Here is a 19331-nt window from a genome sequence, read left to right on the forward strand (position 1 = left end):
TAAGTGATAATTGCCCATTATTAAAGACGAGTTTATTTGTAGAGTGAGCAGAAGGAGAAAATCTTGATGTTTGTGCTTTATTTATGTAGTGTTTGCATTAGTTAGGATCTTGAGCCTTAATATTTTTTTATGTGACCTTTGTTTTGTTTGCCGTTATTTAGGTTATTTTTCTTTAAATTATCATGTGTCATTTTGATTTTGATTTTTGTTTTGACTTCTTGTATTGAATTTGTTTTTGTGTTTGTCTTAGTTTTTTTTTACTTTTTTGATTAAATCATGTGAACAATATGATATCTATAGTCAGATGTTTTTAAAACCTGTTTTGATCAGAAACATTTAATTCAGTCTTTAATTCAGACACACGAGGCATTTAATTATTTCTTTAATTCAGGGTGACCATCAAAACATCATGTTGCAAAACTCATGCATGGCTCCCATCATGCATTGCGGCATGAATAAATCATGAGCTGACTTGTCTTTGTAACTTCTTTTATTCGTGCAGGCGCGTGTGTGGCGAGGAGTTTTAATCCTTGACCCTATGAAGTGCAATTGTGCCTTTGTTTTTAAAGTGAAAACAAGTTGGGACGAGGAGCGAAGGGCATGACAAGCGAGATCTCTCTGAGATAATGCACTGAAGGTTTCTGTCGAGGGGCGGAGGCCAGGGCCCATCGATGTCATCGAGCTTCGGCCGTGATGTCATCGGCTCCGGCGCTCCGTCCTGAAAGGGCCTCTTTGTTGGCAGAGATCAGCACAAGCGTCCTGCTTTTCCTCGTGGATATTATATGAGAACGATTGCCGTCAAAGTGCTTCATTTAACTCCTTTTCCTGTTTTTTCCGTGAGAATTATCTGTATGGATGGCTAGTTCCTCACCGGACTGAGAAAACAAGAAGAACTGGAGCGGGGGAAAAATGGAGCCTCTTACTCTGGAAAGCTGTTGAAGAAGAACCGCGTGAAGTCAGGATGTCAGTGTTTTCAGCCGTCTGTGACTTCATCTTCACATAAGCTACTAACACACAAACTTTGTGGACAGATTTTTTATGTTTTCAGTCACTTTCTTGAACAATCGTTTGGATAAAAGAGAAAACGGCGATATAGTTTGGGAACTGGATCTTTTTTTTTTCAAGTGGTCGTGTTGGGAAGCAAATGAAAATGTTGGAGATTTGTCTAAAATTGGTGGGCTGTAAATCCAAAAAAGGTCTTTCTTCGTCCTCCAGCTGTTACTTTGAAGGTAAGCGTCTGTGATGGCGAGCGTGTGTGTGTGTGTGTGTCCGAGTCCGACCACAGCCTTCGGAGGAACAGATGGATGGATCTGGGGTTGATGGTCTCGTGAAAATCACAGGCCTCGGTTCTCCTTCTGTGTGTTTGGAAAGTGGAGGAGGGGGAACGAGCGAGAGGAAAGCCAGACATACTGGCTGCGCCGTTAAAAGAGAGAGAGAGATGGAAGAACGAGGGGAGGAGAGAGCACTGGGGAAACCTGATTCCTGTCGGGATAAGATCCGTGCAGCTTGGTGTGTGTGTGTGTGTGTGTGTGTGTGTGTGGAGGGTTTGGATCCAGCTGCGCTTCTGTGAGATCACTGGAGATTGTTCAGGGTTTGCTCTGTGATCTTCGTGATCTCAGGCAGATGAATGTTTTTTAAAAAAGTCTCTAATGTTCTCCAAGCCTGCATTTATTTGATCCAAAATACAGCAAAAGCAGTAATATTGTGAAATATTTTTACTATTTAAAACAACTGCTTTCTATTTAAATATCTTTTAAAATGTAATTTATTTCTGTGATCAAAACTGTATTTTCAGCATCGTTCCTCCAGTCTTCAGTGTCACATGATCTTCAGAAATCATTCTAATAATAATCATATTAATCACATTTTTTTTTCAGGATTCTTTGATGAATAGAAAAATCCAAAGATCAAAAATATCTGAAATAAAAAGTTTTTGTAACATTATACACTCTACGATTCAAAAGCTAGGAGTCAGTATGATTATAGAAATTACAGAAATTAATACTTTTATTTAGCACGGATGCTTAAAATCGATCAAAAGTGATGATAAAGACTTTTATAATGTTACAAACGATTTCTGTTTCAGATAAATGCTGTTCTTCTGAACTTTCTATTCATCAAAGAAACCTGAAAATATTCTACTCAGCTGTTTTCAACTTAATAATCAGAAATGTTTCTTGAGCAGCAAATCATCATATTAGAATGATTTCTGAAGATCATGTGACACTGAAGACTGAAATAATGATGCTGAAAATACAGCTGCACATCACAGAAATAAATTACAGTTTAACACGTATTCAAATAGAAGTTAGTTATTTTAAATAGTAAAATTATTTCACATTATTACTCATTTTGCTGTATTTTGGATCAAATAAATACAGGCTTGGTGAACAGAAGAGGCTTCTTTAAAAAATACAAAAAGTCTTACTGTCGAAACACGTTAGACTGGAGTATAAAGCAGCTGAAATATGAAAGAAGCGTCTGATTGTAGCCTGATGTGTTTGTGGCTGCTCGTGACTTTAACATGAGATCATGCTAAATGGGAATTGCTTACATTACATAATTTACCACTTACATAATTCTCCTGTACATGCCTTGAACATCGAGTCGTAATGTGGATTTAAAATAAATCTGTATTATTTGTCAACCACCCGAATGCACTGGTGTTTAACAGGTGACTAAAGGGTTAGTTAACCATTCCCTCATTGTTTACTGACTCTCATGTTGTTCTGTGGATCACGAGGAGAATCTTTATCACGGCCGTCAGGCTCCAAAAATGTCCATAAAAGCAGCATCCGTCCACATGCCAGGGCTCGAGGTCACAGAGGATCGCTCAGATGTTTTCCTTTTGCATTTCACAGTCAGCATGAGGATGAGTAAATGATGACCGAATTCCCTTTTTTGGGTGATTAAAACATTTTTCCCCTCTAAGCTGATTCATGTCCCGGTCAGTGAGTTTATGTATGAAAAACAAATCCTCTGCCGTATCTGGTTTGCCTTGTTTATGTGTCTGAGGTCATCGGAGATGCTCGTGTGCTTCCTCATGGTACAGAGCAATGAATGTGACTCATTACAACAGTTCAGACTGGCATTTATGTCCATGATGATTTATGACACACGTGGTTGTGGTGATGTACTGTGAGCGGACTTTATTGATGATTACATTTTGGGCGTGTGTTACTATTATGGCTGGGCGATGTGGCCAAAAATTCATATCTCTTTATTTTTTTTGCTGATTTGCAATATACAATATATATATATCTCTGTATTATCTATGTTTTTGTATTTGCATTTTAAAAAAACAGTGTATTATTATATATATATATGTATATATATATATATATATATATATATATATATATATGTGTGTGTGTGTGTGTATATAAAGTGTGCATAATTATTAGGCATGTTGATATTCTGATGATATTTAATCATTTATAAGTGAAATATAATTGTCCATGAAGGCTGGAAGAGAAAAACTCCTTCTATTCAGGTGTGCAGAATTATTAGGCATGTTTTCTTTTACTGATAAAATGAGCCAAAAAAGAGGTTTAACTCGGACTGAAAGTCAAAAAAGATTAAATCCCCATGAGAAATATTAAAAACTAATGCAATACAGAAATTGCAAAGTTAAGACATGACCATTGGACAGTGAAGTGCTCACTGGGTCAGCGGGTCAGAAAAACAGGTGGAGAAGAAAAGACACGCTAACTGCAAAAGAATTATGAATTAATGTGAAGAATTAGGTGTAAACCATCAGGAAGCATTTAGTCTCCAGCGCCAGCGTTTTCCAGAACTGTAATGAAAATGAGCTCCTAAAACTTTCAAATAGTTGTATCTCGGCCAGATATCGTATTATACATCAAACCATGCATCAATGAAAGCTTATTTATGCAACTTTCAGATGATGTATAAATCTCAATTACAAACATTGACCCCCTGCTGGTTTTGTGCTCCAGGGTCACACGTTAACATGCTTTCTCATATTCATTGTCATGTCTTGGTCTGTTTGCAGAAGCGCTTCAGCGGCCGGATTTCGAGGCTCCGGGTCTGTCCGAGGCGGCACGCTGGAACTCCAAAGAGAATCTGCTGGCGGGACCCAGCGAAAATGACCCCAATCTGTTCGTAGCGCTGTATGACTTCGTCGCGAGTGGCGATAACACTCTCAGCATCACCAAAGGTCAGACACACATCCCATGGAGAGGATTTTCTTTTTCCTGAAAATGCTAGTTAATGACATCGGAGCAAAACGAGCACAGGGTGTAACAGTTTCCCTAAAACATTGGATTCAATCCTTTTTTTTCAGCTTGTTTACTTTCAATTAACACAGGTGTTGTATTGACAAGTTGAAGTTAACAGGAGTGCATCTGTTTTAATTCACACGCTGCACAGTTACAACGGCACAGCTGTAAATCACATTTTTTTCCAGCTTTAATAGACATTGAAATGACTGTGACGTAATGCTCTGATCAGGAGAGAAGCTGAGGGTTCTGGGATACAATCACAATGGCGAGTGGTGCGAGGCGCAGACCAAGAACGGCCAGGGCTGGGTTCCCAGCAACTACATCACACCCGTCAACAGCCTGGAGAAGCACAGCTGGTACCACGGGCCCGTGTCCCGCAACGCCGCCGAGTACCTGCTGAGCAGCGGCATCAACGGCAGCTTTCTGGTGCGGGAGAGCGAGAGCAGCCCGGGACAGAGGTCCATCTCGCTGCGCTACGAGGGCCGCGTCTACCACTACCGCATCAACACGGCCTCCGACGGCAAGGTGAGAGTCTTCAGAACCAGAGCGCAAGTCTGATCATATCATATTATACACACCTGATCTGCGGCAGGAGAAACACACACTCTCACTAGCTTGAAAAGGGCCTCAATGCAATTTTTGTTAAACTTTTCATAAATCTGCAGATCAGTGCTCTTTTGTTAGTTTTGATTGCTTCTGTTGTCTTCATTTGTGAGTCGCTTTGGATAAAAGCATCTGCTAAATGACTAAATGTAAATAGCTGTTTAATATTGTAAGTTTCATGATTTCAATTAATTAGATTAGCTTTTTGATAAACAAAATTTTAATTTTAAAAATTAAAACTGAAAAACAGCATCTGGAAAAATTTAAATGGAAAAAACTGAATTCGGGAAAAGATCAAACGGATTTCAAAGGCCCCTAAATATCTAATTTTTAAAAGCTCAAGCCCTTTTCAGACGGTGTTTCTCATGTAAAACTAGATCTGCATGCAGTGATAGCTGTATTTACTGTGACAGAGCACAGAGATGCTGAACGTGACGATTCATTTCCTTACCCACCTCACAGGACACGTGTGATTAATTCGCTCGTGAACTCACTAACGATACTTCGACTAGCTCATTAACTGGCGTCAGGCAGCTTTATCAGTGGTGGACAAGATATAATGAGGATGTAGGTGTCGTTGCATTTAATGCTTTTGTCTCTCCAGCTGAAGCCACTACATGCAGCGCTGCTGCGTAAAAAAAAAAGAAAACATCAATGTGGAGAAGGTCTTGTTTACGTCAAACTGAAACCAAGCCGTCGACACAGAACGCATATTTATCACATTTTCTAGAAGGACATCTATCAGCGTTGCACTCGCGTCTCACACAAGAGAGCCACATGTTTAGAAAGCCATGTAAAATGAACATAAGTTAACACGTCTCGAGACGTTACGGCGGTTTTTCCCTCATCCCACTGCATCTTATGTTTTAAAGAGAAAAAGCACTCTTTGTGATTGGTTTTCAGTCCTTTGTATTAAACTGTACGTTCATACATGATGCTGTTTTGTTTCTAATTGTATAAGTAACTTTATTAATTATTAATTAATTAACGTGCATTAATATTTTGCTCGATGCGCCCTCTTGTGGCCTCAGGAGAGAAGACAAACGCTTTTTTCTCCCCTAACTGAAAATGCATTTTAAATTTGAATACTGCTAATATTTAAGTACAAAATCTGAATTTAGTTTTTCAGCCATCTTGACAACCCTAGTTCATGTTATTTGGCTTATTCATCCGAACACCGAAAGAGCCTTTTTTGCTGTTTTCTTGCCAAACACTCGGCGCGTCCCTTATGGAGTGTGTTGCAATAGCACGCTGAAGTGCACTCCTGACCGTTCCTGCTGCACGCTGATGACCGCTGCGCTCATTCCTCACATGCCGGACGGGCCTCGGCCGCCTCACACTTCCCTGCTGGAATCTCCGGAGTAAGCCGTCAGGAATGAGCCCCCGACACCATTCCACCTCAGCTGCTCACTTTAACCTGCTCTGAGGTCTCACTGTACACAGCTGCTTAAACGCGGGCAATTAGTAGTGATAGCTGCTTTTAATAATTACACAGCCAATAAACACGACACGAATCCAAGTCTGCTACATCTGAAGCGTATGGATGAATAAAGGATTCAGAATGCAGTTATCACACCAATGAATGGTTAAAAAAGTGCATTTAAACACACTGGAATGCATTCATGCAGGAACAACACTGATTCTAACAGGAAACAGTGTATCACTCTTGAATGTTACATTCTTTGACACGTAACACTTGAGTTCCTGCGCAGTTTTTAACTCTCGTAATGTTTCAGATGGATTGATATTTAAAAACAAGATTGATGTTTACATGTTTTACATGCTTTGTTTCAGTTATGTTTGGTTATATCAAGTCTTTAGATAAATACAGTCTCTTAAGTGGCTTCAAAAATGCGCATTAATATCATTGCACAAGTTATGTGACAACTATTCATACTCACTCTTGAACTCTTGAGAGTGAAAGGAACACATTAACATGTGCATGTTTTCACTGTTGCAGTCCAGTGGTTTATCAAGAAATTAAAACATTGGTTGGATGAGAAAACATGAATTTTAAAAAAACAATGTGCACCGATAAAACATTTCTAATAAACCTTGCATATTCCTTAGAGATAAGAATAGTCTGTTTTGTTTTCATGGTGACTTTAATGAGGTGTGTATTGTGTGTTTCTGCAGTGGCTCGGTTCTCTGGCTCACGCTCTCGTGTCTGTTCCTCTGCAGCTGTATGTTTCGTCGGAGAGCCGCTTTAACACACTCGCGGAGCTGGTGCACCATCACTCCACGGTGTCTGACGGTCTGATCACCACGCTGCATTACCCAGCGCCCAAACGCAACAAGCCCACCATCTACGGCGTCTCGCCCAACTACGACAAATGGGAGATGGAGCGCACAGATATCACCATGAAACACAAGCTGGGAGGAGGACAGTACGGAGAGGTGTACGAGGGAGTCTGGAAGAAATACAACCTGACCGTGGCGGTCAAAACACTGAAGGTCAGAGACACAGACATCGAGAATGCATCACACTGCCTCAGTATTTTCCTCTTGTTTTCTCATATAAATAGCTAAACATTTTTGAATCAAGATGCATTCACATGACTTAAGATATTAAGTCTCGTTTTCTAAAAATGTTGTTCGTTTTTGCTTAAAACGAGCAAAAATATCCACCAGTGGGGTAAGAAAAAATATCTTAATTCAAAGGCTAAACAAGAATATTTTTCTTGCCCCTTTGGCAGATATTATCAAATTTAAATATTATCAGATATAACAAAATTTTTATAATTTTTTCAGAAAGCAAGACATATCTCAAATCATTTTACTTGTGAAGTAAATGCACCTTGATTCAATAATTTTTTAGATATTTATACTAGAAAAAAACAAAAATACTAAGTAAGAAAATAATGTTTTGCACACTCGCTTAATGCAGCGATGAACAGTGTTTGCTCTTCTGCAGGAGGACACGATGGAAGTGGAGGAGTTTTTAAAAGAAGCCGCGGTCATGAAAGAAATCAAACATCCGAACCTGGTGCAGCTGTTGGGTGAGTCCTCTGTGCACGGACCGAACACATCACATTCTTATTGATTATCAAATTAGAAATAGTAAATCAATAAACAAGTGTCACTGTAATACTAGTGAAGTACTTCATAATAGTAAATAAATGTAATGTATTTATTAGTGCTGGGCAACGAGTAATCGCAAGTTTTGTGTATATAATATATGTGTGTGTGTTCTGTGTATATATATATATACACACATGCATGTATATATTTAAGAAAAAATTTATATATTAAATATATATTTTTTTATAAATATATACATGCAAATATATTTAAAATATATACTGTGTGTCTTTATATACATAATAAATATAGACAGTACACACACATATATAAACAAAAACTTGATTTTTCGCGATTAATCGTTTGACAGCACTAGTATTAATTTAATTACAGTTCAGTCTTCGTGATTTGATAATCACGTTAAACCGTATCGCATTTTTAAGCATTGTAAGAATTAATAAAAAACAAGTTATGGGTCTGTGGAGTAATATAGAGTTTAATTTACTCAGCAGTGCTGATTTCTACTCACATTTGGGGCTTTGCCCTGCATTTATACGGCTGATCAAACATAGATGGCTCTGTCATTCTCAAATGACTCAAACACATCAAATTGTTGTATAAATGTAATGTGCTACATTAGTGGAAAAAAAGTGTCATTTGGAATTAAAAGCAATTTTCAAAAAAGCGGTTAAGGGCCAGTTTAATCAGAGTTGTCTGCAGATTTTTGGGAGTCAACTTCCACTTTAGGAGATGATGGAACTGACTCCTCGACTACATTTATTTTAAATTAAAACACACTAGATGAAGACAGGAGGTCTTAAACTCCCTTCATTAAACATCACAAGTTCAATTTAGAGATGACATTAATATGAAATAAGAATTACATTGTTTCATCATTTTCAATATTTAGTTTCAAAGAGAAGAAAGTCTCAAGAAACGGCCTTGATTTGAATATTATTTCTTCGTTAAACGAGAGTATTTTTGTCTCGTTTTCTAGATATCTAAACATTTTTGAATCAAGATGCATTCACACGACAAGTAAAAAGATATTAAGTCTTGTTTTCTAATAAAAAACATTAACATTTTGCTAGTTTTGCTTAAAACAAGCAAAAATATCTTCCAGTGGGGTAAGAAAAATATTCTTAATTTAAAGGCTAGACAAGAATATTTTTCTTACATTTAGTCATTTTGCAGACGCTTTTATCCGAAGTGACTTACAGTTGGGGGATACATGAAGTGATGCTTCTTAAAGAGGATCTTATTTATACTAGAAAACAAGACCAAATGCTAAGTAAGAAAATGAATGCAGTCTAACATGAATCGAACTGATGTTCTGGAGGAATGTGCTTCTAAAAGAGGTTTTTCTCTGATGTCAGGTGTCTGCACACGGGAACCTCCGTTTTACATCATCACTGAGTTCATGACCCACGGAAACCTGCTGGATTACCTGCGTGAGTGTAATCACAAGGAGGTCAACGCTGTGGTGCTGCTCTACATGGCCACGCAGATCTCCTCCGCCATGGAATACCTGGAGAAGAAGAACTTCATCCACAGGTGAGCGTTTGAAGTTAATCCAGTCGACTGTTAATAAATAGTCTTTGTGTTGCTTCTTCACAGTAGCTTGACGTGTGCAGCTCGAGTTCCTCTCAGTGACGCTTCATCAGACAGAAGTGACTGCACACTAGTTTTAAAGCACAATAATGGAATTGTCTTGATAGGAAGTGATGTCATTCTCTTGCTCTGATTTGCTAAAACAAGCAAGATAGCTGAACACAAAATAGACATAAAAAGACAATGCAGAGAGAATGTGTCTGGTCCTTCAACGGTAGTTCACAAAATGTATGTATTGCATTGAGTGAAATAAAACATTGACCATAAGTAGATTATAGTGCTAGACGCCTTTCACACAGAATGAGCTTCTGTGTTGAAAAAGATGATACGCGATCAGTGGAATAGAAAAAACGTGCAAGAAGATGGGAGTGAACAACTTTTAACTTGAGCGCTATGTTTTTAGAAAGTCGTTTCATGCATGAGACGTGAGCACAACAGTTAAACGCATCCGTGTTCACACAGAAAAAACAACGGAAAAGCAGCGCAATCAAATAAAAACCTGTGAAGAACTACTACTGTGTGACTGATATTTAATGTTTGCATCGTGATGACTGAAAGCTGCTGTTTGATGTTTTTACAGAACATTTATAGTTAATAATAGTCTACTGGTGTTATATATTTAGTCACTCTGAATTTGAATTAGCTTGACTCGAGCATTTTTTAAAGCATTTTCCTCGTATTATTTCTGAACATATAATATGCATAAGACACGTTTGTACAAGATGTAGTTGTAGTTCATGCATCTTTCCTGCAAAGATATTTAACATTTACTTAATTAGAATTGTCTTTAACTAGAAGGTTAATAAAGAGAAGTTACTTGAATCATGCTGTAGTTAACTAGTTAAAAATCGTTTAAAAAAATCAAGAATCAGTCAAACGTTCAGAGAATTTGAGATTTACATTTTTTTGCATATGGTCCAGCCCTAGGACAAAGGGACAGCATAGTATTAATAATAGTAGGAAGTGACACGTTTCCAGTTACGAGCTGGCTCTTGTTTCAGGGATCTGGCCGCCCGTAACTGCTTAGTTGGGGAAAACCACTTGGTTAAAGTGGCAGATTTTGGACTGAGTCGCCTGATGACTGAAGAAACCTACATAGCCCATGTAGGAGCCAAGTTCCCCATTAAATGGACCGCCCCGGAGAGTCTGGCCTATAACAAATTCTCCATCAAGTCAGACGTGTGGGGTAAGCAGAAGCACTGCTGTTGACCCTGAATTCACTTCCCAGTCGAGACTTATCTTGTGTGTAAAACTGACATTTTTGCTTGAACTCTTTAGCATTTGGAGTCCTGCTTTGGGAAATCGCCACCTATGGGATGTCTCCGTATCCTGGAATCGACTTGTCTCAAGTGTACGAGCTACTAGAGAAAGATTACCGCATGGACAGACCCGAGGGATGCCCAGAGAAAGTCTACGAGCTCATGAGGGCCTGTAAGTACAAGCTCAAGGGTTTGAACAAGATGGTTACAATTAAAGGTGATCTATTATGCCCCTTTTAACAAGAAGTGAAATAAGTCTCTGATGTCCCCTGACTGTGTATGTAAAGGTTTAGCTCAAAACATCTCACAGATCATTTTTATAGCTTGTTAAAATTGCCACTTTTAAGGGTATAAGCCAAAACATGCCGTTTTTGTGTTTGTCCCTTTAAATGCAAATGAGCTGGTGCCCCGGCCCCCATTTCAGAAGAGGGCGGAGCTTTAAGAGCTAGGACAATCTCACAAACTCAAATCCGTGGATCATCCGTTCACTCGTTTTATGGTTAAATATTGAAAGTAGAAAAATGAGAAAACAGCTCCTTTTTAGTTTTTTCATTTTTCTGTGTTTCTGTCTTTAGGCTGGAGGTGGAACCCTGCAGAGCGTCCTTCTTTTGCTGAAACCCACCAGGCGTTTGAGACGATGTTTCAAGAGTCCAGTATCTCCGACGGTAAGACTCTGTCTCTGGAGATTTAGAGACATTAACGTGTGCTTTCCTGTGGCTCATCTTCACTCTTCATGGGTTGCAGAGGTGGAGAAAGAGTTGGGCAAAAAGGGTAAAAAGCTCACGCTGGGTCCGATGCAACAGGCTCCAGAACTTCCCACTAAGACGAGGACAGTGCGAAGACATGCGGACAGCAGGGATGGCGACAGTCCGGGTAAGCTGAGCTCTCCCAGCGTTCACAGTGAATTCTGAGTTGCTTTCCGCAGACTGATGAAGCTGTGTCCTTTCCAGACGCGGCGGAGGCCGAGGTTACCGGGCCCCCGATGCTCCCGAGGCCTGTCCTTGATAGCAACCTAAACGAAGACGATCGCCTCCTAGCCAAAGATAAGTTCCGAATGAATCCGTTCAGTTTAATCAAGAAAAAGAAGAGAACGGCTCCGGCACCCCCTAAACGCAGCAGCTCCTTCGGGAAGATGGATGGGCACCTGGACCGTAGAGGACTGGCTTCCGACTGCAAAGATGATTTTAACAACGGCGCTCCCATCAACGACTGCATCGACTCTTCTCATTTAGTCAGCTCCAACTGTACAACGATTGTCGGAGTCACCAATGGAGCCCCGGCTTATCCCGGTCAGCTCTTTCCATCTCATTCACGGAAAAAGTGCACAACGTCGGCTGGCGGAGGGAAGCTTGCCACGACTCCACCCACAGAAGAAGACACCATGTCGAACTCCAAGCGCTTCCTAAGGTCTTCTTCCGCCTCTAGCATGCCTCCGGGGTCCGAGCGCACCGAGTGGAAGTCGGTCACCTTGCCCCGTGATATCCAGTCGTCTCACTTCGACTCGGGAACCTTCGGAGGAAAGCCAGCTCTGCCTCGCAAGAAAGCTGATTGTGTGCCCCGTGGTGGCACCCTTACTCCACCACCGCGCCTTCCCAAGAAAACCGACTCGGATGCACCGGACGACGTGTTTAAGGACTCGGAGTCTAGTCCTGGATCAAGTCCCTTGACTCTGACACCGAAGCTCAGCCGTCGGACGGAAAGCTCCAAAACCAGCGCCTTACAAGCGGAGCTGTTCAAACCCAACGTGCTTCCGCCTCTAGGAGACGAATGCAGACCTCGTAGGCTCAAGAACTCTTCCGAAGTCCCTGGACAAAGAGAGAGAGAGAAGGGGAAGTTCACCAAACCCAAACCAGCTCCTCCTCTGCCTCCGGTCTCGAGCGGCAAATCCGGAAAGACTTCGAGGAGCCCCACTTTGGACGTTTCTTCGGATACCAAAGTCAAAGGCTCGTCTGAACACAACCCTCCAAGTCCCGGATCCGCAGAACAAGGCAAAGGTGTGAGCCTTTCCCAAGAAAATGCTAAGAAAGTGCCAAAAAACACCTCAAAAGCGCAGCCCCCAAAGACGACTTCTATATCCCCAAGCGGTCAGCTGCCAGGGATGGGAACGGGATCGGCTCTCAGTGATCCGGGATCCAACTTCATTCCCCTCATGACGACTCGCCGCTCGCTAAGGAAGACGCGGCAGCCGTCAGAGCGGCTCTCCAACTCCTGCATCACGCGCGAGATGGTCTTGGAGAGCACCGAGCTCCTGCGAGCCGCCATCGGCCGCATGTCAGAGCAGACCGGCAGCCATAGCGCGGTGCTGGAAGCCGGCAAGAATCTGTCCAAGTATTGCGCCAGCTACGTCGAGTCCATCCAGCAGATGCGCAACAAGTTTGCGTTCCGCGAAGCCATCAATAAGTTGGAGAGCAGCCTGCGCGAGCTGCAGATCTGCCCCGCCGCCACCGGGGGAGCCAACACACCTCAAGACTTTTCAAAGCTGCTTTCCTCCGTCAAGGAGATCAGTGACATTGTTCAGAGGTAGCGCAGAAGAGCACGGATGAGACCGGGATCATCTGCGCGTCTGGGGCTGCTCTGGTCATGTGACCCACCTCAGCTTTTCTCATGCCAAATAGAGGAACGTTTCCAAACGCTTCAGTGTCTTAATACTGTGCCCGAGTGCAGGGGAACCGTTCCTCCAGAGTCCGTTTGGCCATCTACCTGTAGCCCAGGGTCAAGTCACACTGACTTGAGTTGAGCCTTTCTCTGTAATTCATTGACTTTCCTCACTGCAAAAAATGACTAGTGTAAATGTCTACAAATTCTGGAATTAAGATGCTTACCTGACAAGTAAAGAGAATCGAGATATGAAGAGTTCATTTGCAAAAACAGATAACTCTTAAACAGATAACAATTCTCAAAAATCATGTTTTATCATTATGCATTCCGGTTAATCTGTCAACAGACAGACACAGTAAAACACAAAAACATAACGATAAAAAAACATGATTTTTGAAAAGGAAATTAGTTTTTGCAAATAATAAGAAATTGTCTTGTTTTCTGAAAAAAAATCCAAATTCTGTTATTTTTTGCTTTAAAGGTGCCATGTGTAAAAATTGAGGTAAAAATATCCAAAAAATGACCTACACGCATCAAAAGAATGAGAAGAAATAAGGGCGATGATGTCATTAAAAAAATGTCAAGTTATAGTGCTGCAGAGATATCAACCTTAATTAGCATTAGCATTACTAGCCACGGCCCGACAGGTGTCGTAATACCAGTTTCGGCCATGGGAGGCGGTATGCGGGCAACATAACCACCAGCCAACCTGCAATACACGAATAACTCGCACGGCTTGTGGGCGTACTTGAAGCTGATGTCAAGCAACCGCGCTCGGAATCACAAATCAAATCCGATAAGAAAAGGAGCCGAAACAGAGTAAACATCGGCACTGCTTTCCATCGCTGGAGACAACTGATGGACTTGAAAGAAATGAGCTTCGACTCCGAACTTGCAACATTTCTTTTGGATTGGTAAGTAAGATGCTGTTAGTATTTCGCTAGAAGTTTGTTTTATATGTTTGCGTATTTTTTTCGGGAAGTTATAACATAGAAATGTATCGAAGGCTGTTCGATAAACGTGCTAATGTTAGCGATGGCTAACCGTAGCTGCGTTTGATATTAAGCTAGCTATAACTTACCCACAGATCCGATCCGGTTTTCGGCTGTTATATACCAAAGCCCGTCTCTACCAAGCTGATGCTAAAATGTAACATTACCTAAGAAGCTTGAAATGTCTTCGATGATAATGAACCCGAGAGAGAGAGAGAGAGAGAGAGAGAGAGCGCGCCACTATATTCAGAGCGGTCAAGTTTTTGAAAGCGTGTGAAAAGAGTCAATTGCGTGTGTCTCACGGTGAATGCTTGAGAGTTGGCAGCTCTGGTTACGTTGGTTGGCGCTAGCTTGGTCAACATCAGCTGTCTGATGTTGACCAATGATGTTGACAGAATGCTGTCTGTCAAATTAATTTAATTCAAATAATGTGTATATACAATTCAAAATGTAATATGAACAAAACGAATATGAACATATTCACTGGTAAAGGTGAAGGGGAGTAGCTTGAAGATGTCATGTTTCAAAATCACTTGACATCACCCAACGTTCCTCTGGAGGCAAAACGTCCTTTAGGCTTCGGCTATGGCTCTAGGGTTGTTGTGAAGGTAGGGGCGGAGCATAGAGACTATGCCGTTTCTCGTTTGTTACTCTAGAGTAGACCAATTCACTTTATTGAGGCATACTGCCCCCATCTGGTATGGAATGTGGAGTATGACTTGATTTTTTTGCCAGACATTACACATGGCTCCTTTAAACAAGTAAAAATATCTGCCAACGGGGTAAGAAAAATAATGCTGTTAGCTTTATTTAGCTATTATTTTTCTTACACCACTGGCAGATATTTTTACTTGTTTTAAGCAAAAAATAACAGAATTTGGATTTTTTTTTCTTTTGAAAACTACAAAATAAGACAAAATCTTAAGTCATTTATCTTGTCAAGTAAATGCATCCTGATTCAATAATTTTTAGATATTCTAGAAAACAACAAAAATACTAAGGAAGAAGATATATTTTGCAGTGGCTTCTCTGCGTTTTCTCAAAGTGTTTGTTAAAAGCAGCATTATTTCACGACTGACAGATAAACAACTCATGTGCCTCACACTTCCAAACATTTCTACGGGATCAAAATGTATGTTTGAATTACATTCACGATCATAGTATTGATAAAGACTGTTTAGTTTAGTTTTCTTCGTGTGGCTGGTCGAGAAAGTGCTTTGTTGTGAGATGTGAACGGTCCCTGTGATGTGAGGAACTTCAGTTTGTATTCGACTGATCGCAGATTGTGTGATTTCACCGATGCGGTCGTAAAGTCGGTTTCCCGTCTTTTCCAGGCCCCTCAAGGGTTCTGAACAAGTGTTTCTTCGGCACAATCACTTCACGAAAATACACCGTTGCCTTAAAGAGACTCGCTGAACATGAATCACGGATCAGCGAACGAAACACACTACTGTCTCAAGAAGAAAGACTTGGGAGTGAGACGCAGTGCTTGAGAAGCAGTACATGTACAGATGTTTTTGTACGTCCTCTGAAAGATCTTCAGTCATTTCACAGGTTTTCCACACACCACTGACGGAAGTGCTCCGGGATCACGGATGTGAACAGAGCAGCTTCATCCAATGATTCTCGTACTCTTGTGTAACTGAATAGTGCAGTTGTTTTCAGTATTAGTTTGTGTTTTCTGACACTTTGCCATCTGACTGCGACGCCAACCACAAGCTGCCTTTAATTCAACATGGTACTACCAGTGTTGACATTTCATGCTTTTTTATCTCTTAAAATCATGCCACTACTTTTTTTAATGTGTATTCAAGGCTCACACTAATTGCTCGTCTTTGTAAATACACGTCACCTATTTTCACTTGATTCTTTCTGTAACCTTGGTGCAATTTGTTGCATAAAATACAAAGCAATTTTTCTACTTGAACAGCATCAAGGGTGTGTTTCTGTCAGCGTGCTCGTATTGTCGTATTGGAGTTCATTTTCATTTTAAATGTTTATTCAGAATGAAGCAGAAACGCTTTTCCATCTAGAGCATTTTTATTTTCTTCATTAAAATCAAAATGTCATCATTTTAAAATCACATATACACACACAAACAGATTTTTCAAACGTTAGCACAGCTCCTTCAGAGTTTATACAAACAGTCGAGATCTGATCTCCATCTGTCAGACTCTCTGTAGGAGAATATGCCTCGCGTCTCTTCAGCCGGACGAGTGAGGCGTCAGAGCTGTGTTCTGAGTTCATATGGTACATACACTGAGTTAGGACACAGATGCGTGGTGCTGTTAATATACAAGCCGATGCACTGATGCTTACTGTACATCTACAGGACCGGAGCCCTTTCATAGATCTATACAAAAACAGTAGCAGTGTTGTAAAACTGTTTAACTCCAGTCTGAAGAGCATGTTGAGCTAGTTGAGATTAAACAGTGATAATATTAAGACAGATGAATAATAAGGCAACACAGAATAATGCTGGAGAGGACAGACGAATGTATCCTGATGTGATGAAGAGGAGCGATGGAAGAATCAATCTTTCCATAAGTGTCTTTGATTCATAAAGCTGTCCGACCCAAACGGACTCACACTCATGCATGCGCTCGCATGTCGACATGCACGGGATTCTGAGTTCACAACAGGAGACTGTCACTCAGTTTTAAATCAACCACTGCATGTTTACAGATGCATGCAATGCTTATTCTGAGCACTGGTGCATTTAAAAATGCAGTGGATTATTCTGCACCCTTGATCTAGTGTTCTTTAGACGGGCATCTGACCCAAACAGAACGGTCCTCCTGCAGACTTTCACAGCCTTAAACACGTCACAAACACTTCAGCTCTCGTACGGCTGGAAAAACACGCATTTGATGGTCTCAATACGATCCTAATGCAACCTGGGTCTTGTTTCTGTGACGTCACATCATTGAGCTATAAAATACATCAATGAAAAGAGGCTGAACTGAAGTGTGACGCGATGACGTTAGTGTGGTCAGAGGATGAACAAACTGACCAGAGAGAGTGAGGACGGACAGATGAAGAGAGAAGAGAAAGAGCACATGTAGCCGTGATCCTCTCCTCTCTGGGACGGCCGAGTGTGATGAAGGTCATGTCATTAACAGCCACACCCTTCCTTCTGCGGCTGTGGTTCGCTGGTGAGCCGGCCTCCCTGCGGCGCTGACGGTTTGTGCTGGACGCCCGACTCGGCCGCGTTCAGATCCAGACTGCCGTCTTGGATGTTCTGGTAGATCTTCTTAGCTGCTTCCAGAAACGCGTCCTCCACATTCTCTCCTCTGTGAGCACAAACACACAGTCAGCATCTATACGCTCACGTCAGATTAACATCTGCGTCAGAAATCAAGACAAACTCGATGAAAACCCAAACTTCATCATTTCTCACATTATCAGTTTATTCACTGGAGTTTAGGAAATGACGAGAACTCATCAGTTGATGTCAGATAACAGAAAAACACATGATCAGCTCAAAGTGTCTGAATGATTTCTGATCCCAAACTTTACTATAGTCCACTGTATGAAGACTTTTTGGGTATATCAGTTTATTTGCTCTCCTCACATTGATGAACTATAGTGTCCTGCAGCCACTAGTAAAAACATCAAAAATGATATAATTTTTGGTTTGACTATTTTACAAGGTGGCATTTTCGTATGATTTTGAAAGGAATTGCGTCTTTATCGCGGTTATGCATTCACATCAAAAAAGTGAAAGTGAAAGTCGTGACATTTGTCAAGTATGGTGACCCATACTCGAAATTGGTGCTCTGCATTTAACCCATCCAAGTGCACACACACAGCAGTGAGAAGTGCACACCACTGTGAACACACACCCGGAGCAGTGGGCAGCTATATATCCAGCGCCCAGGGAGCAACTGGGGGTTCAGTGCCTTGCTCAAGGGCACTTCAGTCATGATTATTGAGGGTGGAAGAGAGTGCTGTTCATTCACTCCCCCCACCTACAACTCCTGCAGCACCGAGACTCAAACCTGCGACCTTCTGGTTACAAGTCCAAATCTCTAACCGTTAGGCCACAGCTGCCCCTCAAGTGTGCCGTGGTCATGAAAATGTGTCGTTTGCATATTTTTAAGTGCTGTGGTTTAAAAACAAGTGATTTTAAGCTGTTTAAATGCGGAGCTCATAGATCAGTGTTTTTGATGCTTTATTGGCCTTGAATGCTTAAAAACACATTCTTATGTGTGTCACAATACCCGTCTTTGCAAGCATTCTGGTAAACACAGTCCTCCTGGTCTGAAGTGAACGTAAACACGTGTAACAGAATCCGGATTTTCTTCTTAAAGGGGAAGCTGCTCATTATTCCTCCGGTAATGTTCATCAAACCACAGCGAGAGGACATCTCTCACTACTCTTGACTAAATCACTTTTGCAACTTTTCTGTGATACTGACAGCGCTGACAAGAGTTATGAAAATTCTATGGTATTAAAAAATTTGATCTCATAAAAACATTATTAAATATATTAACTATATGTAACCCTGCAGCACAGAAGCAGTCATCAGTAGCACAGGTATATTTGTAGCAATAGACAACAATACATTGTATGGGTCAAAATTATACATTTCTCTTTAATGCCAAAAATCATTAGGATATTAATTAATGAAGATATTTAGTAAATTTCCTACCGTAAATATATCAAAACTTAATTTTTGTTTAGTATTATGCATTACTAAGAACTTCATTTGAACAACTTTAAAGATGATTTTCTCAATATTTAGATTTTTTTTTGCACCCTCAGATTCCAGATTTTCAAATAGTTGTATCTCAGACAAATATTGTCCTCCTAACAAACCATACACTCAATGGAGAGATTATTTATTCAGCTTTCAGATGATGTAGAAATCTCGAATTTCAAAACCTATCACATATAGTAATATATACTGTATGTCATTATCATGATATAAGGTTTGGTCATATCCTAGTTCAGGTCAGTGCTGATCATGTCGGGGTTTTCTTCATAAACACACGCGTGCA

The 19331-nt window shown here is 40.8% G+C and overlaps 2 protein-coding genes across 4 annotated transcripts in view; one reads left to right on the forward strand and one right to left on the reverse strand.

Moving 5' to 3' along the window:
* Positions 1-799: 799 nt before the first annotated feature.
* On the forward strand, positions 800-13881 carry LOC109048738 (c-abl oncogene 1, non-receptor tyrosine kinase). 2 transcript variants are annotated; one of them, XM_042757192.1, is made up of 11 exons: positions 800-1229; positions 4016-4180; positions 4474-4769; positions 6984-7301; positions 7762-7846; positions 9245-9422; positions 10481-10665; positions 10758-10910; positions 11314-11403; positions 11483-11611; positions 11689-13881. In XM_042757192.1, exons 1-11 carry the CDS (start codon positions 1145-1147, stop codon positions 13260-13262), a joined length of 3258 nt encoding a protein of 1085 aa, XP_042613126.1. In that variant the 5' UTR covers positions 800-1144; the 3' UTR covers positions 13263-13881. The 2 variants fall into 2 exon arrangements, with proteins under 2 accessions (XP_042613126.1, XP_042613127.1); XM_042757193.1 differs by having other exon boundaries at positions 7029-7301; positions 11689-13879.
* A 1472-nt stretch (positions 13882-15353) lies between these two features.
* Positions 15354-19331, reverse strand: part of LOC122145110 (ras-related protein Rab-14-like) — a 7730-nt gene continuing 3752 nt past the window's right edge. For both annotated transcript variants that reach the window (XM_042757194.1, XM_042757195.1), the window contains one exon: positions 15354-17621. In XM_042757194.1, coding sequence (XP_042613128.1) covers positions 17444-17621 — 178 coding nt within the window. In that variant the 3' untranslated portion in view covers positions 15354-17443. The remainder of the gene's footprint in view (positions 17622-19331) is intronic.

The sequence above is a fragment of the Cyprinus carpio genome, chromosome A5 (assembly GCF_018340385.1).
Source record: "Cyprinus carpio isolate SPL01 chromosome A5, ASM1834038v1, whole genome shotgun sequence".
Lineage (NCBI taxonomy): Eukaryota > Metazoa > Chordata > Actinopteri > Cypriniformes > Cyprinidae > Cyprinus > Cyprinus carpio.

What these genes read in the sequence shown, in the direction of transcription:
- LOC109048738 (XM_042757192.1), top strand. Translation starts at nt 1,145, where the DNA reads ATGAAAATGTTGGAGATTTGTCTAAAATTGGTGGGCTGTAAATCCAAA. An exon ending in ACACGGCCTCCGACGGCAAG is followed by an intron (nt 4,770 to 6,983) that starts GTGAGAGTCTTC and finishes GTGTTTCTGCAG; the next exon opens with TGGCTCGGTTCTCTGGCTCA. An exon ending in CAGGGATGGCGACAGTCCGG is followed by an intron (nt 11,612 to 11,688) that starts GTAAGCTGAGCT and finishes TGTCCTTTCCAG; the next exon opens with ACGCGGCGGAGGCCGAGGTT.